The 26685-nt window shown below is 50.0% G+C and overlaps 1 protein-coding gene and 1 long non-coding RNA gene across 3 annotated transcripts; one reads left to right on the forward strand and one right to left on the reverse strand.

The window, feature by feature from the left end:
• The first annotated feature begins 167 nt into the window (after positions 1-167).
• LOC139054836 (uncharacterized) lies at positions 168-11881 on the forward strand. The gene is made up of 3 exons (XR_011511543.1): positions 168-308; positions 10602-10677; positions 11062-11881. It is a non-coding gene; the product is annotated as an uncharacterized lncRNA (long non-coding RNA).
• LOC139054834 (uncharacterized) lies at positions 11664-15406 on the reverse strand. Of its 2 annotated transcripts, none has more exons than XM_070532475.1 (6): positions 15377-15406; positions 13447-14577; positions 13255-13384; positions 12892-13035; positions 12501-12808; positions 11664-11814 (listed from the first exon to the last, which is right to left on the reverse strand). In XM_070532475.1, the coding sequence occupies exons 2-6, from the start codon at positions 13743-13745 to the stop codon at positions 11664-11666; spliced, it is 1032 nt and encodes a 343-aa protein (XP_070388576.1). In that variant the 5' UTR covers positions 13746-14577; positions 15377-15406. The 2 variants fall into 2 exon arrangements, with proteins under 2 accessions (XP_070388576.1, XP_070388577.1); XM_070532476.1 differs by lacking the exon at positions 15377-15406 and having other exon boundaries at positions 13447-13607; positions 14431-14809.
• Positions 15407-26685: the final 11279 nt, after the last annotated feature.

Raw genomic sequence — 26685 nt, forward strand, 5'->3', positions numbered from 1 at the left:
GCGCACGACTCCGGCTCTCAACGAAAGGCGCAATGCAAGGCATTGGTGCACAGGAGTAAGCAAGCAAAGAGCACTTTGTTGGTGTCAACGCCCGTACTGACTAATCTTGCGTTCTGGTTTAAGGTGAAAGCATTACCAGGCCCGCATTACAGAAACCGTCCGAACCTACCAGCCGTGCCGAGAAGCCGTCCGCCGTCGCCGTGCCAAGAACTACGGCAGCACAGCAAACGAAGCAATATGGAAACGCCCTCCTTCTGCCCTGACCATCAGCAGCGAAACAGCTGAGCGCCGCACTTCAAATTTATCAAGTGGGTGACTTGGCCGCACGAGAGTGAGGCCTAACTTTGTCGTCACTCGGTACACGCTCATAGCAGGTGCCACGGCGTGGCCTCGCAGCCGCTCCTGCGCCCGGAGCCGTGGGCCGCGTATTTTTGATCGCGATTGTACAGCTTGGGCCCAACAAATTGTCTTAGCGGGCTGACGAGAATTGCTTTAAACTAAACCCACAACAATGCCTGTGTATTTATCCTCTTCTCGAACGAGAGAGGTATATTACCTGACCCGGCTATTGTCTTAATCGACAACAGCTCCGTGTGTGCCGTGAACATAAATTTTGGGCCACATTTTAGACTCCAAGTTAACGCGTATAGCCCACTTGAAATATGTGGAAGCGAAGTGCCTGAACACAAGGTATCTTGAAAATGCACATCTTGGGGAAGTGGCAGAAGGTGCTAGTTGAACTTATGTGAGTCTCATAAGATCACGTCTTCATTAGGAAGCGCTAGTTTAGAAGTCTTCTACGCCTAGTGCTTTGAAGATGATAGATTCGATTCACAACTTGGGTACAGGTGTTTTCAGGACTAGTAATGTAGAAATCCTGTACGTTGAATCCAACGAATTGTCTCTACATCCACTAAGGACATATTTAACTTTATCTTCTTACGCCCTGAAAGTTAAATCCGATATACAGCATGCATGTCATTTTATTCGCGTCATGTCAACACTTAGGCCGTTGCGCAACTGTGCAGCTATCCGGCCTCCTCGGTCCTTCCGGTTGGAAGCACTCAGAAAAAAAAAAACAGTGGTGCCTCCTTTAGAGAATGTCCTAATGGCTCCTACTCGGCTTGCACGGCCTAGGGATATGCAGACTATTCAGGGTGACATTTCTTTCATAGAAATATCGAACCGACCACCTGAGACACATACACATTAGCATTTTCTTTAACTCCAGGAGAAGTACTCCTGTGCTGAACTATAAACAGATGCTTCGAACTGTCGTACTGGTGTTTCTTACCCAAGTACTGAATAAGCTATACATGATTGAACCAGAATTAAGGAACGGGATAAGTGACAAAACACCGCGGTACAATGAAGTACTTGTTTGTTGATTAAAAATAGGACACAGGGTACTCACTCTTACCTCTGCACTGGGACAGACCCTCCGGCTTATATTAAGTACTGCAATAATCTCACCGTTCTAGGTGTTCTTATTCAATGCCCTGCTATATAACAAGACAGGAAGAAGTGTTTCCCTCCTACATATCGAGACAACATACCTCTTCACCCGGCAGGAACCGCTTTTTAGTCCGAAAATAGCCTCATAGCTGTTAGCTGAAACAGACACTGAAAATCATTTGGCCAGGTAATTCTTAGCACGCGATTACCATCGCTTGTATTGAAGAGCTCTCTAGAAGGTCTACTGTTACTGTGATGTTTTGTTTGATAATGTTTTAAGGAAATTCATTTGCCATATTCTTACGCACGGATAAAAGAAAAAAATTGCGAGACGCTGGCTGCTGCGTGTTGTTGCTGGTCAGCCACCTTAAGTACATTCACTCTCTTTGTGCATATATTGTAAATACAGTCTATCAATACTCTCAACATCCCCGTAACATATTGGTGGAAGTGCGGGGCACCACGCTTGGAAACGGAACTCCGCAGTGTACATCGCATCATAGTCCCCACTGTGAATGACGGTGAGCACGTGGTATCAACGTCATTGCTGCCTCCAGTGTCACCGTCGCCAGCTGCGTCGCTGCCCCTTCGGCTGTGGTTGTGCAACCCAATGATCCTGGAACTTTCTTTCGGACCGATGGCGCCGACGTTGACGAGTGGATGGCTGTGTACAAACGCGTGAGTGGAATCAACAGATGGGACCCTACGCTTGTGCTAGCTAACCTGTTGTTCTACTCAAGAGGTGCAGCAAAGGTGTGGTACGAAAACCACGAAGAGGAGCTAACCAGCTGGGGCCAATCCAAAGAGGAGTTGACTGAGTTGTTTGGCGAACCAGCCCGCCGTAATATTGCCGCAATGCAGGAGCTGGTCTCACATGCCCAATCCTCCACAGAGTCCTATGCCTCGTACATCCAGGACGTGCTGGCGCTTTGTCGTAAAACCTATCACGACAACGCAGGTGAGAAGGTCGGGCACGTGTTGGAGGGCATTGCTGACGACGCCTTCAATATGCTCATGTGCGAAAGCGGCTCTACAGTTGATGCTATCATCAAAGTGTGCCGACCATTCTAACAGGCCAAAAGCCGACGCGTCCTGCAACCGTTCCCTAGACTTCCCAATACTGCCTAAACGTCCACGTGTGAACATCAACCCGCACATCAGCATGCGTTGCCGTCAGATGACGTGATGCGAATCGTTCGACGTGAACTGAATATGATGGGCCGATGTCGCCCCCAGGTTTCTGTTCGCGTAGCCCTGATGCTACCCCTTTTTCAGTTCCCCTCGTACAAACCATCGTTCGCCAGGAACTTGAAATCATTGGTCTACAGTCTGTCTGTGCTGTCGCCAAACCCAGAGCCAACGAACGCCCTCCTGCTATTTTCTCTTCACCCCGGCGCTTCTCTCCGCGTTATCCCAACCCGACTGAGTGGAGAACTGCGGACGACCAGCCGATATGTTTCACCTGTCGTTGACATGGTCATGTCGCCCGATACCTCGCACGCCGACGAACCTGAGCCGTATTGATAAACATTTTCGCAATGTTTCGCCTACCGGCCAGTCTAACAGCGCCGACAACTCTGCTAGGAACACCTGGTGCACTCGCTCACCATCGCCGCGCGGACACCAGTCTCGTTCACCGCCAACACGTCCCCATCTTCCCTTACGCCGCAGCCACGTCGCGTTTCATCCGCTGTGTCTTTTGGCCTCAACCTTTCTGAAAACTAGGTGTGGTGATTAGGACTGTTCGGCACTTTCGCTAGTGCGCAGTGATGCGGAAGAAAGACATAGTCATTTATGTGCGTTTTATGCGAAGCATATTACGGGAGCTCAACCCAGCTCCTCAGGCGCGGCGGTGTCGCCTTCAATACCACGTGACACCGTGTCGTCACGACAGAGGAGAAACGGGGCTCCAACTCGCGCCGTCGCTCGCGGCGTCTCCCCCCGCATCGGACGCGGTGAGCGTCGAGCAACGCAGCGTTCGGCGCGACAACGAAATGTGCGCGCCTGAGCAAGCGCCGCACGCCTGAGCCGACGCCGACGACACCGGCTTTTCTGCGACACGAGCTCCTTAACGCTGTCGCGTTAAAATAAAGGATCGTATGCTTCGCATCCTGGGCTTAACCTTAGCTAAGCCACAGCCATTTTTTAAAACTCAAAGCAACCTTTAAAGTATGAATATATACAGAGAGTTGATGACAGGGTAACTGCAGTCAGTGTATCCACGGGCTGAAACAGTCTCGGGTTCCGAGGCTCACCGTTCGGTCGTCACGGCACCGTGCGGTCACCCGTGCTGGAGCTGGTCGCGACGACCACACGCTCGGGCCCCGTTCAGCAAGGTTCTCGGACTCTGCACGCTCAGGAGCCGCAGCGGCAGCAGCCAGATGACTCTTTATTCCCCGCGTCCTCGATGTCCGGCTCGGACGCCACTCACGACCGACGTGCTACAGTCGCACGTCCAGCACGACCTCAGTGCCCAGCTCATACGCCGCTCGCAATCCACGTGCAGCGGTCACACGTAAGGACCTCGTCTAGCACAGCAACATCTGTGCTAGACCTGCTCGGCACAGCTCAGGTGCGACAGCTCAGGGACCGGCGGCCCTCGGGTCAGCCAGCGTCTCGAGCACTGACAGCAGGGGCCCTGGGACGTCCACGCTCGGCTCCGCGGTCCTCCGCACCTTGCCACGGACGTCTCGCCTGGCAGGAACCCTCGCCTCGTTCAGCCCAGGAGCTCGGAGCTGCTGCCCGCCTGGATCGAACACCCCGAGCGCGCCTTCGTGCTGCCGTTTATGTTCGGGCACTCGTCAGCTTTATGTCCATGTTTCGTGCATTTCCAGCAAGATGAGGACTTCGGTCCTTTTGACCGCGTCCAACAATCTGCAGCAAGGTGTCCTTGCTTGCCACACAGAAAGCACTCAACCTTTCCTTTCCCGGCGTCCGCCTCTGTTTCGGAATTCTTGCTTTGCAGGGCTGCTTTACTAATCCCTCTCTCTTCTTTTCCTCTGGCGAGGTTTGTCAGGTTTTGCGCCTCCAAATAATGGTCAGCCGCTTCGGCTAGCTTGTCGAGGCCGCGGCATCCTCGCTCTTTCAGGAAGATGGCGAGCCTCTGATCGCAACGTAGCAAAAACTGTTCAGAAACAATCTTATCTCTTAATACGTCATATGTTTTCTCTGTTTTTGCCATCTGCTGCCAATGATCGAAGGACCCAAGCAGTCGACCAGCAAACTGCCGCCCTGTCTCGGAATTCTCAGGCTTAGTTTCGCGAAACTTTTGACGGTATCCTCCTTCCGTATACCGGAACCTTTGCAATAAAGTTTGCTTCAGCTTTTGATAGGCTGTAACATCCTCCGCAGCCATGCGTCCGATCACGCTCAAGGCGTCGCCTGACGAACACAAGCTTAATGACAGCGCCCACCTGTCGCTTGGCCATCCTTGGCTCTCGTTGTAGGGAGGAATAAGCTTGTGGGGACTTCTAAATGCTTCACCGCTGTTTTCCGCGCGTTCGCTTCCAGTTTCGACCGTCCCAGACGCGTGCTCTGCAAGACATCTAGCCTCTAGCAAAGTTCGTTCCGCCGTCATTCGAGCGATCTCCTGTTCATGGGCTACTCGCAATGCTTCCCTGTCCTCAGCTCGTTTATCGCGTTCTCTGTTAAGCCCGGAATACATGGAGCGTTTTTGAGGCGATTTTCGCCTCACGGCGCCGATTTGACGCCCGGCGTGGCGAAAAACGCCCGCCGCCGCCGATCAGGCCCGGCCTGATTTTGACGCGGCGCGCACGCGTCTGACAAAGCCTGGTTTGACAAAGCCGTGATTCTTTCGATGGCCGACCGCTCGGAGCCGTAGTCTGGGGCCGCGGCGCTTTGTGCGACTTCCACCATGGCGTCGAGGCGGCGATATGCTCCTTCCTCAGGCACCAGGCTGGCGGCCATCTGGACAACTTCGGTGTAGTACCGCGGGGATGGTTGCGATCGGGCTTCGGCTGCTGGGGACGCTACAATGACACGGCCCGCCAACTCCGCGCGTCGCAGGTGCCGCACAGTGCCGGCCAGCTCCAAGACGTCATCCAACGCTAACTTGGTCCTCAGCGTTCTGTCTGCCAACTTCACCGCTTCACCTTGCCGAATGCGCACGCCCATCCTCTCGTACTTCTTAGCTTCTTGCTCGGGCCGGAAGGTTGTCTGGTTGGTGACTGTGACCGGGACAGGAGTGCCACTGCTCCACTTCTGCACATGCCACTTGCCGTTCCAGGGTCTGAGGCCCAGGCCGCCCAGACTAGTAGGGATAGCAGCCAGTCGGACGTCGATCTTCATCTTGTGGAGCATGCGCTCGCACACATACTCGACAAACTCATTGAGGAGGCTAGGGTCTTGTAGCCTCCTGGCTAGGACACTCCCGACCTTGTCAATTCTCGTGATAGATGCGTCACCAGTTGGGGGGCGCGCGCTCCAAGGTCGTCTTTGGTAGAGCAGTGGGATGGTACGGCAAGGGTACGCCCTGGCACGGTCGCTTGTCTCGACTCGCAAAAACTCGGTCCGTCCAGACCTCAACGTGAACTTACTCTCGTTCGCTTCCGCGCCGAGCAGGTCGTAGCCCACCTTCACTGCTAATACGTCGTTATAGTTGCATGATACGACCTGTGTGTCGTCGCCGCGTACGATTTGCCAGGTATCGAGTCTCTTGTGAGGGCTTCGGAACCGGTCGGCCAAGCCACGGGCCGTCTCACCCAACACGGCGTTCCATCCACTCCCCACGGCGGACGTGGATCGGAGGCCGGACATTAGACCTCCTTGAACGGGAAAGGTCTGCTGTTCACCCAGCCCGGGCGGTGATGTTATTGTGGCCTGTCGGAAACCGTGCTCCAGCAAATTCTCGAATAGAATGACGTCGTCTTTCTGGAGCTGAGTTGCGCTGTTGGCCGCGCGTTCGAATGTGATGCGCTGAAAGGCGAGCACCTCGTCCGTAGTTGGCTGATGGTCGAAGCGGGCGAAGTCGTACGGAAGAGCGTAACGACCCTCTCTCATCGCCTCGTATGTGCGCTCGTTGCGTGTCATTTCGTCTATTACGCTCTCTTCAAGCGTATTCCCCGGCCAGTTCAAATAAGCACTGCCGGAGATAGCAAACAGGTAGGCTTGCTGCAGGTACACTTGCAACGGCGCAGACACGGCCAGACGCACCTTTCCGAACTCGCTCTTGACTAGGGCTTTGTTGTCTTGAGTATCGTGTTCACGCACGGACTTGACCAGGTCTGAGAAAGGCACCACGTCCAGAACGAGATTCTTGCGAGCCTTGAACGTCCCGCTCCGCTTCTCATCCCCCACGTTGACAGAGTAGTGGACTCTGCCCACAGACGCGGCGCCCGACCTTTCCCACTCCGAGGACGCCAACCACTCCTCGAACGCCCTACATTCAGGCCGCTTTGGCCCGGGGAACTGGACGAGCTTGCGGATCTGAGCGATAACGTCGGCCGGAGTAAGCCAGTCGCCCTCCAACAGTCCGTGAAGCACCTGGCCGCCAGACGCCAAATCTCTCGTCTCCTCTATCGGGTTCCAGCCGGGGACCGGAGGACACATGGCACCGTACAAGGACGCGCACTCATACAGGGACACTCTGTCATCAGGGCTGAGTTCGTTGTGGGTCTTTTTCACAACGTCAGACAAAGTCTTACACGCGGCGCGGAAGTGCTCAGAATCACCTAGAAACACACCACTGGCTATCAGGATGCGCCACCACTTGTCATAATCAAAACACAACACTGCGATCAACAGGTTACATGTAGTGACATGATCAAAGCCGCGACACAGCCGGAGCACGCGCACGCCCTGGCCCAACATGGTTTTCCTACGCATAAAGCTCAACATGTCGCCCATTCGCAAGTTTCGGATGCCTAGGTCTGCCTTGGTACGCGGGGGATAGAGCCGTTGGGCCAACTCGTCGTTATACACGTCTGACAGCAGTTCGTCTATCAGAGAGTCCGAAGGTTCTGACGCCTTGGCTCCGGTATAAGGATGTCGACTCACAACCATTTCACACACCTCGCGAACACTCAGGCACCTCAGCCACTTGTCGGGGAGCAATGTTGTGTTAGCCTCATACAAGGCCTTCAGACAGTCCGGCGGCTCGGTGCCGTAGAGGTTAGCTCCACCGAAAGCACAAGCCAAAAAGGCGGGGTCGTAGCTCAGGTTCCTCTTAGCGCTCGTAGCTACCACAGAGACAAGGTCCTCCAGCCGCCCCTGTTCCACCACTTCGCAGAACGCCTCAGCGACCGTGACGGCAGCCTCTTCGTCCAAGGGGGCGTCGGTGAAATCAGAGGCGGCATACGTCTCCTTCGGGGCTGTATCTACTTCAAAGTGTCGGCGCCATCTCCCTTGGGGGCCAGATTGTCCACTTTCGGCACCTCCGCTCCTCCAGTGTCGCCCAGATTTCCACAGAGCTGATCCTGCGGCGTGGAGCTGTTCGTCTCTGACCCCCCTGGGGCGTTTCCCGACATAGCGATGAACTTCTTCACCGTCTCACTGACGCCAGTCCCTTTGCCGGCCGCAATCGGGATGGGTTTCTTCGCCGGGTCAAACGTCACTCCGGCAGACTTGCCGCCGATACCGTAGACCAGCTTCGTCATCCAGGCGTCAGGGTCGCCATCGCACAGCAGGGCCATGACCTCGTGCGTCTCGAACTCCTGCCACCCCGACCAGGTGGTCGAGAAGAACGGATAGGGCCATGACCCGACTCCTAGCATCGGTGGAGGTCCGCTCCAGTCATCGCGGCCTCTGATCACAGCCACTGGAGCACACCCTGCCTGCGGGGCTCCGTCCTCCATATCTCCCGTCTTGTAAGATCTGAGAGCATAACATGCCTCCGAGTGCATCAGCCTGTTCTGCCAGAAGGACCGCTCGGCGATGTCTACGGTCTCAAAGAACTCCACACAGTCGTAGGGTCCCTTGCTCCCACTAGATACCGGGGCCGAAGATCCCGGTCGGAGGTAGGCCGCGCGGTTCGCCGTCCAAGTAGTCACGGTTGGCCACTGACTGGTCGGTTACCATGAAGGGCGAGAACTCGCGCGGAACGGTGTTCAGGTACTTGTAGACGTAGACGTCTGTCATTGGTGTGGGGGTGGTGTTCTGGGCGGGGGCGGCCAGTCTGCGGTCGTAAACCTGGCTCTCCCACACGGTCGGGACCTCTCTACGGCTGAGCATTCGTTCTCCGGTGACTGAAGTCAAGAGTGCTCCGCCCACTGCCTTGCTCAGAATAGCATCAACCGTGCCGCAGTTAGGCCGGTCATCCTCGAAACACTTAGTGAATGCGTCAACAGGGATGCCCATCTGGCTGTGGAGCAAGTGCCACCCCGCAAACAGTCTCTCCGACGTTACGAAGGACACCGCCGAGAGCAGCATCTGGTCCAAGTTCAGCACCTGGTAGCCGATGGGGGCCTCGAACTTGTAGAAACCGGCGTTCACGGCGCTCAGTGTCTCCAAGTTAGGCTGGCAGATGGTCCAGTCAGCCGGGAGTGTCATGTCACACCAGTGAGCGTTGGCCGGGATGTGCTCCATGCGGTTGCCCTCGGCACCCCAGCACCTGTACATGATGGGCACTTCTTTGGCAGACCTTAGACTGGGGAGCCAGGTGACAGGCTCACGGGTGCTCGCGTCAAGGCACAAAGTAGCCGACGCTGTGGTCATCACCCCTGCGTGGTTGGCGAACCATACCGGCCCTTCAGTCACCCAACGTTCCACACGGTCCCAGAGTCCTGACCGCACAATCCGCCCCATCGTCTCGTCAATTGTGCTGACGTCCAAAGTCAGGGCCCAGGACAGAGCGAAGGTGACCGCCGGGATGTAGTAGTCTTGGTCGGGCTTGCAGTTGACCATGATCTTAGAGAATGGTGGCCACAGTTCGACTGCCAAGCCTCCGGTGGTGGGGGTGGTAGCCAGGGAGGGGCGCGGGTTGCGCCTGTTCGTGTTGTCGATGGGCGCCGTCTGATGGAGCACGATATTCAGGCATGTTTCCCCAGGCACGTGGGTTGTGCTCCTGTACCAGGTGAACATTTGCTCCATCGCGACCTGGCCGTCTTCGGTTTCGGTCTGGAGAGCCAAACTCAAGTTGCCCCAGGGCCATGGCATGAAGGGCAAGATGTAACAGGCAGCAAACTTGAAAGTGCTGCTGACCTCCACGCCCGGCGGCAGGATGAGGTACCTTTCGCCCGGCGGCACAAGCGCAGCGCTGGCGTAAAACCTCAGCTTGCCGCGCTGGCAGCCTGACATGAACGGGAAGCAAGGCCTGATCAGGCCGCCACAGTCTTCCATGGGCCTGCCTGAGCTGTTCACAAGCCTGCGGACCGGGCTGCCGCGGACCACATGGGTCTTCGCCTCATGGACTTGGGTCTGTCCTGTGAACACGTTCCAGCGGGGTGCCTCCTTTATGCCGTACCTGGCCCAGTCCAGCATGAGGCCCATCTTCAGAGCCAAGGCCTCACATGTCGTCGCCTTGGGAGCGGGACTCAGGGCCAGCTTGTCAGAGGTGACCTTGTCCAGGCCTTCACTTGTGATGTCGGCCCGCTGGACGATGATCGGCCGCTTCTGCCAGTCTCCCGCTTCGGTCGTCGCCACAGCAGTAGCCTTGACGGCGGTTCCTGAGCCCGTGGGGGGCCTAGAGCCGAAGACCACCTTGGGGCCCCAAGCCCGGTAGCGTCTCACAGCCGGCACGCCGTTGCCTTCTGCAGGATACCACTCGCCGATGATCCGGCTGGAGAAGCCATCCCCGATTGTTACGAGGGGGCCGCCGTTCTCGACCAGAGGCAGCAGGGCCTGGCTCATGCTGGGTGGGGCAACCTGGCCGCCGATTCGGAACACGCCGCCTTCCTTCCCCTCTTGTTTCGTGAAGGTGACCGGGACAGCACGCGCGGACGGCACGCGCGTAGTAAAAGCATATTCTCAGTAAGACCAAATGCCATAGAAACAGTTGTACAGAGTAGATGTTGAAATTTGTCTTGTTATGAACACACATTTGTTGGGGCCACCACTAGACCAATCAACTGCATTTCAATACGAGGCCTGTGCTTCCAAACAAGAAAATTAATGAAACATTCGAGCAACCAAATCGTGAAATGTAAACTGTGTGGTTTTCCGTGTCATTTGACGCTTAATTTTTCTTTCAGCACCTTCTCAAACAGCCATGTGCAGGACGGTGAACTGCAGAGTCGGTCCTGGAATCGATCTACAGTGAAACAGAAGGTGCAAATTTACATTCCAATTATGCTGCTATGCACCTGCAAACACTGTCGACACAAGTACCCACACTTGCAATATAATGAGCCAGCAGTCAAGTCTCTCAGATGTGAAAATAATTTATTTACTTCTGATGCTGAAACACTGCAAGGTAATTTAGCTAAGAGCAAGAAGCTATCATTGTACACACTGCATTCAACTTATGCTGAACACCATCTTGTCCTGTGTGAGCTCGGTCCTACGTGTGGGCTCTGTTCTGAAATACATACTTTCATTTACGAAGAAGCAGCATGGGAAGTTTACAAATCATTTTTTTACTTTTCCACTCTTTAAAACGATCCAAAAACCTTTTTGAGTGCTTAAGGTTTGCAATTCTTTTCTTTATTCAAGACGGAGCGGAACCTCCTGAAGATGATGCTTTCTCTCCACTTGTGCCCTCAAGAAGTACCAGCCCAGAGCCACACACACCAAGCGGCAGCTCACAAGCCAGCACCGCTGCAAGAACCCTGGTAGCCCCTCGGTCTGGCGCAGGAAAGAAAAGGAAAGAGAAAGAGAGGTCTCGGTGGCAGGACGACATTGATAAAGTTGACGCCCTGATAGCTGAGGACAAGGACCAAGCGTCAGTCTATGGGCAGCTAGTTGCCCACAAGCTGCGGGCATGCCCGAAGCATGCGAAACGGGACATGGAAATGGATTTGCTGCAATTCATCGCGAAGTATACATTTCCTGACAACCCTGAATAAATGGGTGCTTTAAATCCACTATGGATTCTGTGGCACTGTAAGTCCAGTGTGAGCCCACTGCCATGCAATGGCACCTTCATTAAAAAAGTACTGGGCGAAAAGATTCCTTGTGTCAGCAGCACTTGCTCTGTAGTTCCTAGACTGCGTTGTTTCAAGGTCAAGCAGGCTACTTGACACAGCATCACTTCTCCACTGGCCTGGGACGATATTCCCATAATCATCCTCGGAATCCACATAGCCTGGTGGACACTAGGTTGTTTCCCGGGCAGAAGAGATGAAGTTATGGAGAGCGCAGCAAGCCAGGACAGCAAAGGTTGCATTTTTAGGTAGAAGGTTCATGGGCCCCAGCAAGATTCTCCAACGAGCTGTCAAAATGCCAAAGGCATTTTCCACGATGCGCCTGCACCACATTTTGTAAAAACATGATTATTTGCAGCTGTGCAATAGCATTAAACAAGTTATTTTACTTCAAAGAAGTTTGTTCGAGTGCACTTTGTTTATTAGTAATTGAAAGAATATCACATGAGAGAACATTTGCTAAATCTTGTTTCAAAGGTGCATACACACCAAACTTTAGTGCTGCATTCACTGCTTCATTGCCTTAATTCACCATAACACTAAATAATACTGCCTCAAAAGAAAGTGTGACAATGACTGAAAAGAATGGGGACCATATTGCAGTTTTCTTGTGCCTCATGCGACCTGTGTATAACTGTAGTATCGAAGCCACCATTTGGCTATTTATGCCGGAACAGCGTGACCAAAGGAATTCATTTTTAAACTATGCATTGGTCGTAGACAAATACGACGTGGTGATTTATGTTTATAATGCCTCATGAATCAATACAAAGAATAAAACACACTATCAAGAGAAGGTGTTTAAAACTTCGTTTTCTACAGGCCGGAACGAGAAGTATATACTGCAGAAAACAATTTTCTCTTGCTTCCTTGTCACTCAATCACAGCATAAGATACTATATTGAGCCATCGCTGGGCATGAAAAGCAGTGCAAGAACACTTGAGTTCGTCTTTTTTTTCAACAACACAAATAAAACAATGCCATATTTTTACAATGGCATTCAATACCTTGCTCTGCTCAGCCGGTAGTTAAATACCCTCTGGATTGGCAGCATGCCTTTGCCCGGGAATGGACGCAAAAAATCTGTCCTCAATTGGAATGCTTCGTCCCCGACGAAAACATGTGGCGCAACCTTCTGGCTTTTTGGAAGGCGTGCTGCTGCTGGTAGGGCCACGACGCCATCGTTTAGCTTTTTTCCAAATGTGCACGATTTGAAGACTCCGCCGTCACTGTGTCGGCCTGGTGCACCGACATCTACCATCATGAACTTGTACTTTGCATCCACGATGGTCATCAAAACAATGGAGAACGTCCCCTAATAAAAGGAGAACATTAGACATGCATGAGCATCCCCTGTATATGTATGACATCTGGTTCAGCTTATGGAGTGAACAGTACCTTATAGTTGAAATAGCTGCTTCCAGAATTTGGTGGTGCAATAATCTGGACGTGCTTTCCGTCTACTGCTCCTACACAATGAGGAAAGTTCCAACGCCTGCTGAATTCTTGTGCAGATTCCTCCCATTGCACAGGCCCTGGCTCCTAAATGAAAAAAAAAGAGCAAACCTGAATATTTGGGCGCATGGTTTGGAAGTGACAGATGCTAAAAATGGTCTTGCTTTCTGAATTAATTCATTTAAGCCACTGCAATGCCCTTCACTTTTGCCCTTTTGGCTCTTTCATGCAAATTTAAGTTTGCTACATCGCCTATTAAAGTTCCACAACCAGAGTCAGGAACAGAATTAGGCAAGAAATACATACAGGCAGGTAGAGCGGCTCCAAGTGCTTCCAGATCACTCTGCAGGCATTGTGAATCACAAGCCGACATGTTGCTGGCGCAACTCGAAATGCGAGTGCTATCTGCTTGATTGCCATTCCCGAGGATAGGTACCTGTGTACAAGTAGTTGAAAAGTTCTGTGAGAGCGTCACTGCAGTCACAAGTGCTACAGTACCTGAGGGTTATAGCAAGTCTCTCTTCAGAGCAAAGAGGCTCCCGGCAAACAAAATTCCTCCTCAAGTCCCTGCGGACAATGCTGTGCAGTTCGTCAAATTGCTTCGGAGTCATCCGATAGTATCGTAAGAACATGTCTTCATCTGTCTTCATGACTGGAAACTGCAATGACAACAGTGAAACAAAAATTACCAACTGACACCACATATTTACCCCACCCTTCATCATTACACAAATGGTAGGTGACGTACAGAGATGTGGAGCTTGTTTTGTGATTATTATTATTATTGGAGTGGGCATTTTTCTAGCGACCCGGACCTCAGTTTACATCGTCCCGTTTTTTAAAGTCACACCGCCAGCCTCTCTTCCAAGTACTGTTTCTTAATAGCGTGTGTTGACATTAACGCAAAATAGGGAGTGGTACACACCAAGCGTAACAAAGTGTCTTCCGAGTGCATTCTGAGCTCTCGGATGCGAATCTTAATCAATGCGAAAACGCCGCAGGCGCTGAAGCAAAACTGGTCAAGGGTACGTTGGCCTATGCTGCCGACGCGGCAACCAGTTTCTCAGGCATATGCGGAAAAGCAACGCTAGAGAATGCAACCGCTTACAATGACACACCACGGAGTTCCTGGATTCATCGCAATTAATACAGCTCGTATGAAACCATTCGTGCATTTATACGAGTGATAAATACATAACGTGGGTGGCATTCAGCTGGCACCTTAAGCGTGAAAAAAAAAGGAAAATATGCTAGTTTTGAACTACGACCTCCGACTGGCACAAAATTTGATTATGGCAAGCACAAGCCGCAAAACATTCAGCTGGGCGAGTTGGTACAGATACATCATGTAAAACATAGCAAAAAAACGACGAACACAAGAAAAAGGAAGGAAGCAGGTAAGATAAAACGAAGAGTTGGGGTAGTTAAAGTTCCCGAACGCACAACAGGAGATCGATCGCTACATACCGACAAGTTACTTACCGCGGGGTGGTATTCACCCTCCTCCTTTCTGACTTGCCAGATGGGGTGCACCCAGAATTTCCTCTTTCTTTTCTTCTAGGTCCCTCATCTTCATCAGCAGTAATCTTTTTTTTAACAAGACAAGACGCCGATGTACCCCCATGGACACTGGGTTTGGTCACAAGAATAGAAGCGGCGCGTTCTCCCTCGCAGTAACGCTTCCTGCTTGCCGTCCGCGCGAAGTAAATGAAAACTCCTTTTAAAATTAGTTTTCAGCAACGAGAGCCACAAGCAATGTACAGAACAAAGCTCACACAGAAACTCTGCGCAACCCGCACACCTGTTGCAGTGGCACAAGGTCGCCAGACGAAACATTTCCGGCCAACTCTCTCCGCTGAACATCGACAAAAATATCGATACAATACTAAACATACGTGGTAATGTGTTTAGACATATTAGTGAGGTATTTCTTGCATAATTTATTAATTATAACACAAGCAAACAACATATAAGCATTGTTTGTTCATTTAGTGGTAGCCAAAACATTTTTGCCTTGTCTGGCCACAGTGCGGCGGCGTTCGCCGCCCGTGCGCCTCATGTAGCCTGGCCGGCGTCCTACCAGCGCGTTTTTTTTTTTTTTTGGCGCGCGATAATCGCAGGAGAAAAACGCCCCATGTAGCCCCCGCTTTAAGCTGTTCGTCAATCCACTCTCTTAGTTCTTTACCTGACAAGCCAAGCTCTTTGCCTATCGGAATAAATTTCTCCCATTCCATTTCCGACCACTGCACACAAACGAAGTACGGCTCTTAAGGATGGACTTAGAGCTTAGTCCTGTCGCGGACGCCAGAAATTGTGGTGATTAGGACTGTTCGGCACTTTCGCTAGTGCGCAGTGATGCGGAAGAAAGACATAGTCATTTATGTGCGTTTTTAAAACTCAAAGCAACCTTTAAAGTATGAATACATACAGAGAGTTGATGACAGCGCAACTGCAGTCAGTGTATCCACGGGCTGAAACAGTCCCGAATTGCGAGGCTCACAGTTGGGTCGTCACGGCACCGTGCGGCCACCCGTGCTGGAGTTGACCGCGACGACCACACACTAAGGCCCCGTTCAACACGACTCTCGGGCTCGGCACGCTCGGAAGCCGCCGCGGCAGCAGCCAGGGGACGCCTTGTTCGACACGTCCTCGATGTCTGGCTCGGACGCCGCTCGCGACCGATGTGCTACAGTCGCACGTCCAGCACGCCCTCGGTGCCCAGCTCGTGCGCCGCTCGCACTCCACGTGCTGCGGTCACATGTGAGGACCTCGTCTAGCGCAGCAACATCTGTGCCAGACTGAAATGCTGCTCGGCACGCTCAGGTGCGGCAGCTCAGGGATCGGCGGCCCTCGGGTCAGCCAGCGTCTCGAGCACTGGCAGCAGGGGCCCTGGTACGTCCACGCTCGGCTCTGCGGTCCTGCGCACCTTGCCACGAGCGTCTCGCCTGACAGGAACCCTCACCTCGTTCCGCCCAGGAGCTCGGAGCAGCTGCCCGCCTGGATTGGACACCGCGAGCGCGCCCTCGTGCTGCCGTGCTCGTGCACCCGTTGTCTTCCTCGTCATGCCCGGAGCTAGGTGGCCGCTTCGAGCTTCTAGGGGCGACGCGCGGTACTTACATATGACACTAGGAAATGCAGCCCTCGGAGGTGGTCCTGCATTGCCTACTACTGCAGCAAATCCTCTGCATGTGTAATTGACGTTAAAATAGACAGTGTGCCTGTCCAAGCGATCGTCGACACTGGAGCCTGCGTATCTGTGATGAGTGCTAGCCTACGTAGACGTTTAAAGAAGCTGCTCACCCCAACAGCTGCTCGAGTGCGTCTTGTGGCTCACGGCGGCGTGCTGGTTCTTGGAATGTGTACTGCGCGTTTAAGGCCCGTATGACAAACGGAACTTATGTAGGGCGTCCAGAAGTGCGGTAAGAGTACAAGTGTTAGGAAAGTTTTAGGAGAGTACTTCGAAAACGCCACTTAAGTATCACTTTCGAAAGTAAGTTTTCGGGTCAAGTATTTCAACTACGCACACGCCGTACTTCTGGAGCTCGTTTCGCGCCATCGCAGCGTGGTCGAGAACAAGAAGACGGACGCTGTATCCGTCAGTCGAAAACGGGAGTCATGGAAAAAATAGAGGACGAGTTCAACTGCCGCCATAACGTGACGCCACGGACGTGGGGCCAACTTACAAAGTGCTAGGAAAGCTTCAAAGACAAGTGGCGCAAGTGTAAAGCACAAGACATGCGGGAACGGTTTTCTGCTGGTAAGCAATGTGTCCTGTGCTGTTACATTATTGACGGAGATCTTTCTGAACATTGCATGGCGCTCAGCGAGCTGAGTCGTTGGATTAATTTCCAAAATGGGCACATTTGTCGCCCGCGAACGTCTCGCAGCTTGAGGCCCGAATGGTTTTTTTTTGTACCATTTTCGCTACGTACTAGCGGTGTCAAATGAAACTTGAACAGCGGAGCACGTGGCCTAAGCATAAGTGAAGATATAGTGCGCGCCGTCCAGTCATCACCATTGACAGGCGCGCACCCCCGGTTTGGTCGCTCTGCACTCGATTGGGAGTCAAACGGCTAAACGCGCTCGGCACGTTCACGCCGGCCGCCGTCGCGGCTGTCAGCGCTACCGCGCTGCGCAAGTTTGCCGATCGAAAGAATTAACGTGGCGTACAAGCGGCAAAGCACACGAGCGAATGTATATCTAATGATGACGGTGAAAAGTGCACCAGGCGCACTGCTGTTAGCGTTTTATTTGACGCCGATAGCACTTATGCTTTCGGCGAACTGTGCGACAATACTAGCCGTAAACTGCAGTATTTGAGCTTCTGTTTTCTTTTAGTTTTATTTTCTCCCTTTCTTATATAAGAACCAGTACTGAAGCGAAAATATCTCGCGATCGCGCAGCGCTAAAGCCGGATGGGCGCGCCTGTCAGTGGTGATGACTGGACGGCGCGCGCTATATATGTTTGCGCCTGGCGCTCAGCTGTTCCAAGTTTCATTTGACGCTTATAGTACAGATATATTTCATTGCCGAAATTACATCTATTTGGCTGAACGCTGAAATAAATTACACGGAGTAGAGAATGTAGTCTATAGCTATTACGTAGTATAGCTTTTTGTTTTGTGACCCTCGTTCAACGTGTGTCGTGTTTTGTGATCGTGCACAAACAACTTGAGGTGCCCTTGAAAAGAAGTTATATTGGGTGCTGCAATCGTACATTATCACTTTATAAAACGAGTGGACTTACGCTCTTGCTGTGTTTTTCCCTCCTTTGTTTGGAAAATGTCTGGCATGATATGTCAAATGGCTACCATGTAGTAATTGCATTTAAAATTTTTCTCTTATTTGGCAGCATTGACAAACAACCTACGCTTCTCAAAGAGGGGTTTTTCCATCGGAATTTGCCGCTGCTTGGCCATCGAAAAAACAATATTAAGCTAGAGCAGCACAAAACAAGGGACTTTCCCCTGCGGATGAATATGCCAGTGCTCTTGGAACAGCTAGAGCTTCACTGCACGTAAGTCATTTGTGTCTACGAATAAGCTATGGTATAGTGTACCTTGATATTTCTTAAAGGTGCATATATTGAACGCCTGGCTGTGTTGCACACAATCACAGTCAGCATAAAAAGCTTCATTTTATGTTTTCATATGGCATTGTAAGCATTTAATGTGCTCTTGTGATGTCTGAAACGCTGTCGTCGCACAAACTGTTTCCTTGCAATTTCAAGTGGCAGTACGCCGTACCCGAGCCAAGCGACCGTCGAGCTACAGGACGTCGGAGCTATAGCGTCACATATGGCAGTTCGACTGTCAAATGCATTCGACAGCGACCGCAGCGGACATCCTGCTGTGCCAGGCGAATCGCAGTAGTGCTAATCCCAGTCCACACCTGCTGTCGTTGCACTACTGTCGCAGACGCAGAACGTCTCTCTATCTGAGGGAAATGGTATGGCTTCTTGATTTATTTTTTTTCTTTTTGCTGCCCACATTTCATGTCATCTAGCTAAACTGTTCATTTGCAACAAGAATTACGGAAATTTCTTGAATGGCACAGCGAATCATGAGGTCTACCTGCATAAACCATTATTACACTTTCATGCCTTATCATGACTTATGTAAGCAGGTTTTTGTGCGCTTATATAATGTCACATAGTTGTGAGTTTGAGAAAACTGTCGTGAAAGTGTGAATGACAAAACGGATTCTTTATTGGGCGAACCCGTGCCCACAGAAGCAGGTTACACTCCAAGCACAACGATAGCGGCGAGCACAGTCGGCGATCGTCGAAATCTGATCAGCGGGTCAAGCGCGTCCGCTTTCATACACGAGTCACGCAACGTTCCATTGTAAACGCTGGCGTCGGCGTGTTTTACTGCACAATTCGCGTCGCGCATACATGCAATACCAAATAGCCTTGAGCTGTTCACATGGTGTACTCAGTAGGTCATGCAAGCACCAGTTAGTCACCAACGAGGAGATCAGGTAAAGCTGATCGAGAAGGAAACGAAAGGCGCTGAAACCCAGCTAGAAAAGTGACTACAAGCTGCATAGTGTGTATTACATGTTGTCCCACTTACATTGGGGACCTCGTGCACTATACCACCGTAGACCGTGCGTATGCACCGAGGTGTTCAGAACATTGCAGGACGTTTAGTGTAGCAATGCAGGAGTCGTCTCACTTTGTGGTCACGTTCAACTCTTACTGCAGCTAGTCAAGACGCGGCGATGAGCCCGACTAGTGGTCCTGGGATGATGCTCGCAGGCCACCAGGGGAACCTGAAACGAATGCTGCCCCATTACCGACCACTACAGACAGCCCAGCGCTCGTTCATGGTACAACAAGCTAGGAAGCTGCTGTGACGGAACCAGGTGCTGCAGCAGCTCCAAGCGGTCCTGTGCGAGCTGGCACAAGACGCCCCGCGACAAGCAGCAGCCAGAGACAGACGGCGGTGTCCCTTGAACTGGGTGCCCGCCTCAAGTGGCATCAAGGAGAACCGTGAAGAAAAAAAGGAACATTTATTGAAAATGAAATTCGTGCGCCTCGAACACAAATACAAATCTTTCCAAGGGCAAGCTGAACATGAACAAACTATGCAGCATCTTCGGCTGAAAGAAGCCAACCAAAAAAGAAAAGCGGAAATTCTAAAGCTTCAGCTAGAAGGTTTGAAGAAACAGTAAACGTCTTTGTTGTTGCTGTGATTTTGTCTCATTCAGTTTACGTAAAATACTGTGCAACTGCGGTTTCTGATCCTGAAACCACTTGCTGTTTGTGGCAACGGAGGCATGCCTGGTGGCGTGGGTTGACAGGGGGAGAGGGAGCTTGGGAAGCAGCGTTCTGTATTGCCTGGCTTTGTGCTGGAGGTGGGACAGGGTCTGTTAGAAGGTGGCCGAAGTTTTGTAGTGCAGCACAAGCTGTGATGACTGTAGGAACTGATCTTGTTTTTTATCTGAAGAGTCCTTTCAAGACATGGAAACCTTCGCTTCCATACACCAGATGTCCTCTCAACGCTTCAGCGAGTCCCGGAGTGGCACTTTTTGTACGTGAACAAATCAGTTTTTCAAATAAATCATTCTTTTTGAACAAATTTGTTACTTCGCAGGATTTCATAGTACTGTTGAAATTTCAAATCACCTGTGCCAAGGGCTGCTTTGTGTCTCGAAAAGGGGTCATGCGGTAGGACCTGCAGGGGTACCCCTTGTCACCAAGTGAGATGCCACGCACAGTCCCTTCTTCGTACTGGACTGTGGCTCGCCTATTATAGAAAATTCGGCTGTCATGTGCTGAGCCGGGTCAGCTGGCAACCAAATACAAAACTTGAAGCCGAGGCCCTGTGATTGCCTGCAAAACAAGCCAGATTTTTAGCTGTGTTTCAAAATGGCTGATAATACAACGTCACACACCTCACCAGGATCATCAGCATTTGTGAACTTCACGAGCTGCGGAAACAAGGTGACGGCAAACATTCTTGATATTCGTGCAGTGATTCGGGACACAGTTACTTGCGGAACATTAACTAGGCCCCTGGTGACAACCTTAACGGTTCCGGCTCCGTAGAATCGAAGCGCGATTAGAAGCGGGAGCAGCGGCGTTGCGGGGTGACCACGTTCGTTGTCTTTTGGGACCAGTGGCAGCATTTCCAACAGTCGTAGCACCGCTTGCTTGGAAAAGCGTTACCGCCACGAGAAGTCGGCTCCGTTGTATACTTCCATGAGGTTCTGTCGATCCTTAAGTCGTGGTCGTAATGGCGACGCGTACCGGTATGCTTCATCCTCCGTAATATCGCGCATACGTGCGGCGAAATCGGCAAAGTCGGCGAGGCTGCAGTAGCTGTCTGTCATCTTGCTTGCTAGGCGAGAGTAGCGAAAGTCGCACTTAAGGTTGCCAATAACCGTACTTTACTTTCCGGCACTCAAGTGTCGATTAAAGTTTACCTTAAGTATAGGGTCTATCTATGAAACGCGTTAAGCATCGACCGGCCACTTAAGTCATAAGTTAAGGGTAAGTTCCGTTTGTGAATACGGACATAGCTCCCGTATTTACAAAAGTACCTCGACTGGACCCTTCACTCGAAGTACTCCTTGAGTGCGGTTTTTCGTTTCACAAATCGCCGTCCACTCGAAACGCGCCTTGAGTGAAGGAAACCTTGAGCGTTTGACTCGAGAATGTCAAGGTAGCCTTGCAGCTACCTTCAATCGCTCCTTCAGTAAAGTTAGTGCGTAAACATGGCGGTCTTATTATCTGCCGCTCGCCTCGTGAGCTTTTTCGGATGGACGACAGTTGCCTCCGCAGATTTTCTTTAGTTAATGGTGCTTCGCATTTACAAATGCTTCGTTTATGGGACCGGTAAATTCTCTGGAGCGCTTCGGCAACGGAATTATTCCACAGCGGTGCCGAGACAGACTGGCCGTCCTGTCAAGAAGACAACGAGCTAGTGCAGTGATTGTCGTATTACTCCTATCATGAGCCAGTTGTTGACCTGCATACAGGTACTTCCGCGAGCCCTTCAAAACTACTATTGGCGCCAGAGCATTAACGTGTTTCTCGCAGCTGGTCGTAAAACGCCGCGTGAGTTCAAGCACGGCTCGATACATAACTGCGGCGGACTTCAAACCTATGAAAAGAAAACAACGACGAAGATTCCTGCGATTAGTGCGTGTATTGCCTGTGTGCGTGTATTGCTTGTGCAAGCGCCGGCAGTCGCCCGCGTTCGCGCGGTTTGAACTAGGGTAGATCGTCACTGACTACTCTAATCCAAGGACGGCGAAGCACACAGCAGCAAGGATATCATCTCTATAAACCAGCAGGTGCACTCACTTTAATTTTTTCTAATTTTCTTTATTTCCATGCAGCTAGCTGCGCTAGGGAAAACAAAATGTACTGTAACTTTGCGTGGACCATGTGCAGTTGGTGGAATTTAAAGTCGTAACCAATGATTACGTGAGCGTTCGTTCAATATATTTAGTTTGATTAGCTTATCATGCATATGAACATCCGATCCCAGCGAGGAAGGGGCCAGTTATGAAATGCCATTCAGAATTTCACCTGCATGTATGCACAAGTGAATGGAACGTTTTATTTGAGTAAAAAAAAAAAACAATACCAATAGAACGGAGTATACTTTTTGCACATCACAATTTGTTCTGATAAAAAAAGCTGTAGCAGTGCAGTGACAGCTCCTAGTACAGACATTGCTTGAAAGTGGTAGCACATATATCTCGCATATCTTTTTTGAGACATTACAGCTCTCTAGAGGGTTCATTATGCGTTGGATCGCTGTATGTCGGTCTGACTGAGCAAGCGCCAAACCAGTTGGACAATATTTCTTTGCAAATATAAATAAAAAGAGTATGAGCTTATTATAGTAAAAAATCGCGCTCTAAAACATAAAAGTCCTAAACTAATTTAATTAGTACGAAAAGTAAAGAAAACAAATACAGTACCTAATTAGGCGCCTTAACATCATTGTATACTTATCACCAGCCCCTTGTCAGGAGCCAGGTTGTCAACACAAGCACGCATAGCAACTGCCTTTCCAAGTGTGCCGTGTGGGATGCGCTTGCATTGGTGTGCAAGTGAAGAGCTCCAGTTAATGTGTCCAGCTGCACTAGAATAGTTCCCGCAATATTTTGGCTAGGATGTCTATCCTACCGCGTCTGACATCGTATCAGCTCAAACATCACCACTAAAAGAGTGGGACTGCATGCATTTGTCTTCTAGACATGTTGTAGCTGAAGTGATTGTATTTTTTATTCAGGTTGTTTTCTTCAGCCATAGTTATTAAAATAGTATGTACCTCTTAATAATTTCCGGTCAATCCAAGTGTCATTATTTTTTCTAAAACAACTTAACATTATGCTCGTATTTTTGTACTTTAATAGTATGCAAATACTGCGTGAACTCTGATCTTACAAACAGAAGCAGTTGTGTTGCTTACAAATACATTCTAGACTAAAACTTCACCTGTATTCTAGACCGTAGCCTTTTGGGCGTAGGCACCCCACGGGGTGCAGGCACCCGACGGCGTGTAATGGTAAACCCTTGCAGAATATATGCTGTTTCTGCTCCGATTCTAGCTTCAGCTTAAGATGAATTATGAGGGTAGCAACAATGAATTGCTTCCATTAAATAGGGATGACAGCTTGCTTCAATGGGGCTTGCAGAACTTCAATTGATCGAGGAACGAAATGCAGGGTAGCAGCGTGTATTGTTGGATCCCAAATTAGGTCTAATGATGATGCAGACTGTCAGAATGACGATCCTGAAAAATACAGTATGGACTGCATCACTACCGTTACTTCAGACAAGCTGCGATTAACCATAAGATTGTGGAATATTTCTTAATGTACAATAAATCATGCTAAAGTAGCTTCAGCATACTAAAATGCTGGCTACAAATGCTACGACGCTACTGCATCGTAAACTCTATCAATAGTTTCTGAAAGTGCTCTACAAATCTCCGTATCATAACTGGGGTCCTCAGCGAATAATTAAGAAGTTGAGTAAATAAATTTTATAAGTGAGCTATGGGGAAAAGAAAGAATTGTCTGAGTTACTATAGGCTATTGCGAATAGTATACGTTCGGTTCAATTCGCTTCGGACGCGCCTTTAATTTTTAAATTCTTCGCTCAAATTATGTGGGGCACCCTGTATATGGTAAATACAGTCTGTCTATGCTCCCAACATCCTCGTAACAATATTTTACCCCATTGATAGCGATAGGCTTTTGGTCCTTTTACAGCCATGTCACATCTACCACAAGGAATTCAATGTCCATGACATCCAGAATTCATCGATGAAATTGTCATTTGTCATGACGTTCTTTGGTCATACCTGGCCCTCGCGCCATAGAACACATATGAAAAGACGAAGGACTCTTGTGCGCGCTAAATATTTCAGGCTGCTGCTATCGCAGCAAATCGTACGTCTTGCGCTAGCACTCTGTCTTTGGCCTCATCTGAGGCAGAACTAGCATTTCTTACCCGCACTGATTCTAGGGAAGTCTAATCCATGTGTCACGCGCAGTGATGGACCTTTGTTTTCTTTGGGTATATTAGCTCTCCAAAAATCGTCACAAGCGGCAAATTTTGCAGCCCAGGTGTATGCACGTGCCATATTCCATACCACTAAACTCACAGGACTCAAAGGAGCAAGCATTAACGAGCCTTACTGCTGCCGTTACCATGATCATCATGACACCAATGGAAGGACAGTGCCCCGTTTCAGTAAAGGGAGTGCCGGCGAGGCTTACAATAAAAATAGCAGTTACAAGACATGTTCAATGCCAAAATATGGTGCATGTCGCTCTTCCTACTTTGGCATTGCGGCAAGCTTTTACACGTTTGAGCATATCGCGTTTTGTGTAATCATTGCTCTATCGCTGTACAAAAGGTTACACGCTCTGCAATTTTTATTTTTATCATGGTGGGCTAAAGACCGACTTTTCATTGGCATCTGCACCACACTTCTCCCGATGTGTAATTTTGCCTTGGCGGTTCATTACATCTTGACACACACCTAGTTCTGCAGTGTTCTACTGCTTAAGAATTAGAGCCCTATTATGAGACGAAAATATATGATTTGTCGATACGAAATAACGCTCCCCCCCACCCCCAAAAAAATAAATACACTGAACCTCTGGCACATGCATTGACAGTGAATGGAGCAAACACCCTGAAGTATTTTCTTCATGCAAGCCAGCACACTTGGATTCTCAATGCATTTTCATTTCTCCACAAATGTATAAGCACAACCGCCTTGGGGCAGCATCCGCATCTCGCCCTGCAACGAATTGTGCAATGCCACGCTGTTTCATAGTGCGGCTTATAGATGACGCGTGGCCAAAATTCAGCATTATGCATACTAAGTAACTTCAATGAGCATTCATAGGGTACTTAACACAATTTGTGATGTCCATTTATCTATATATACATAATTAACCGCTTTCCCAAGAAAGTGAACCATTTGGAAGGCACCCTGATAGAACAATCGGCAGAAAGTCAACAACCAGCGAGAAAGTCAGTGTCGTAGGCAGCCGCATGTGATATGTCGGTAACACAAAATTTAAGTCGGCTACACAGAAGTGGTCAATTTGACAGTATGGCGTGTCTAGACGTTGCTTCAATGCTAATCACAGCAACGCCGACATTCGTTGAGGCGAGTTCTGCCGGTCACGGCGCAAACACTGCACACGAGGCACTGAAGCTATACGCGTAGACACTGCTATGGTGACAACTTAAATTTAACTTACTTGAAATGCACTATGTGGCACGAAAACGACGAAGGCGACGCCCCACTCTGTCGAGGTAGCTGACACGGCCTTCCTTGCTGCTAAAGCTGCAACTTTGAGTCACGCAGGGCCTTTCCTATCGAAAACAGCATTCGCCTAACCTGCTGCGAAACAGGCTGAGCAGTCGAAGGCTTTAATAGTGGTACAGTTGGTGTTGACTGTCGAGGTTGCTGCTCATCATCAGTGTCATATCATCACTGTCATCAGCCTCTTCATCAGACAGGACGGGCTCTCCGGCAGCAAGGCAAATATTGTGGAGTGTAGCACATGGTGCAACTATGTTGCCTGCTCGGCCAGGCTCATGGTGCAAAGCACGGTACTTCTGTAAGCACCGCAATCATGCCTTCAGAATGCCAATGCAACGCTTCGAAACTGCTCGCATGGCTGTGTGAACCTTGTTGTGCTATGCCTCGGGTGACGGTGGGGATGGATGGCCTGCCACAGGAGTTAAAAGCCATGGCTTCAGTGGGTAGCCACTATCGCCTGCAAGGAAACAGCAGTTCTGCTTGTTGAGAAAATGGGGCATAAAACAGGAATTACTACCGTGAGACTGAAAGCGTAACCATACATGCACATACTCGTGGCCTTTCTTTGCAGTTGTGACCCTATTGAACTTGCAAATTGACCATACGATAACAAGGTGCACTAATTACTGGAAATAATATATTCACTATAGGGATACAATGCTGGATACCAAGCAATAAATTGAAGACACATCAACAAGCAGGCAGAGCAAAATTAATCAAACTGGGACACACTCTGGTGCAAAATCAGACAAAATATCGATACTTTGCCATTAACCTGACAAAAGGAATGGTCACATAAGATTGATACAGGCTTCCATCTGTAGAGCACCTGTATTTCCTCTTACGAATCTATCAGTACGTGGATGGAACACATTGCTTTTCCTGAATGTTCCTGTGAAACTGCAACTTCCAGAAGGAAAACATACACTTCAATACAGTCTTCTTAATATCAATAGTTCAAAAGACAACCAGCACAAAACTATTGTGCCCCGATGCAACAGTGATACCGATGTAGTGTTACACGAGGAAATAATATTCATGCACAGCGCTGTGTGAAGGAAGGCCAATAGATGTTTTTCTTTCTATTGTGGTTGTCTTACTTCTGCGTAGATACTGGTACTGGTAAAACAGCAATGATGTTCAATTTGTTGTCAGCGCTTTGTTATGCACAACGCTGAGTGATGATAACTATGTGGACAATACATTTATTCCTATATAGGAATGCCGAAACTGCACGCACTGAAAGATAAGCAGGGTTATCGTATCAGCAACTTCAGTGACATAGTGAAGGTGGCCAAAGACTTCTATTCTGAACTGCACAGCTCAAAGTCTAGTCTCCCAACCTCAAGCTTCCCCTAAGTCAAACAGGACACCAAAGTACCATGTGTTATTACAGATGAGCTTAGAAACACCACACGAGACT

This window comes from Dermacentor albipictus, chromosome 1, assembly GCF_038994185.2.
Source record: "Dermacentor albipictus isolate Rhodes 1998 colony chromosome 1, USDA_Dalb.pri_finalv2, whole genome shotgun sequence".
NCBI classification, from domain to species: domain Eukaryota; kingdom Metazoa; phylum Arthropoda; class Arachnida; order Ixodida; family Ixodidae; genus Dermacentor; species Dermacentor albipictus.

Bases quoted from the DNA above. Each gene is read 5' to 3' on its own strand.
- LOC139054834 (XM_070532475.1), bottom strand. From the start codon at position 13,745: ATGCCCACTCCAATAATAATAATAATCACAAAACAAGCTCCACATCTC. The intron at 13,036-13,254 runs GTATGTATTTCT...TTTTTCATTTAG, and splicing joins TGGAGCCGCTCTACCTGCCT to GAGCCAGGGCCTGTGCAATG. The intron at 12,809-12,891 runs GTACTGTTCACT...TCCTTTTATTAG, and splicing joins GCAGCTATTTCAACTATAAG to GGGACGTTCTCCATTGTTTT.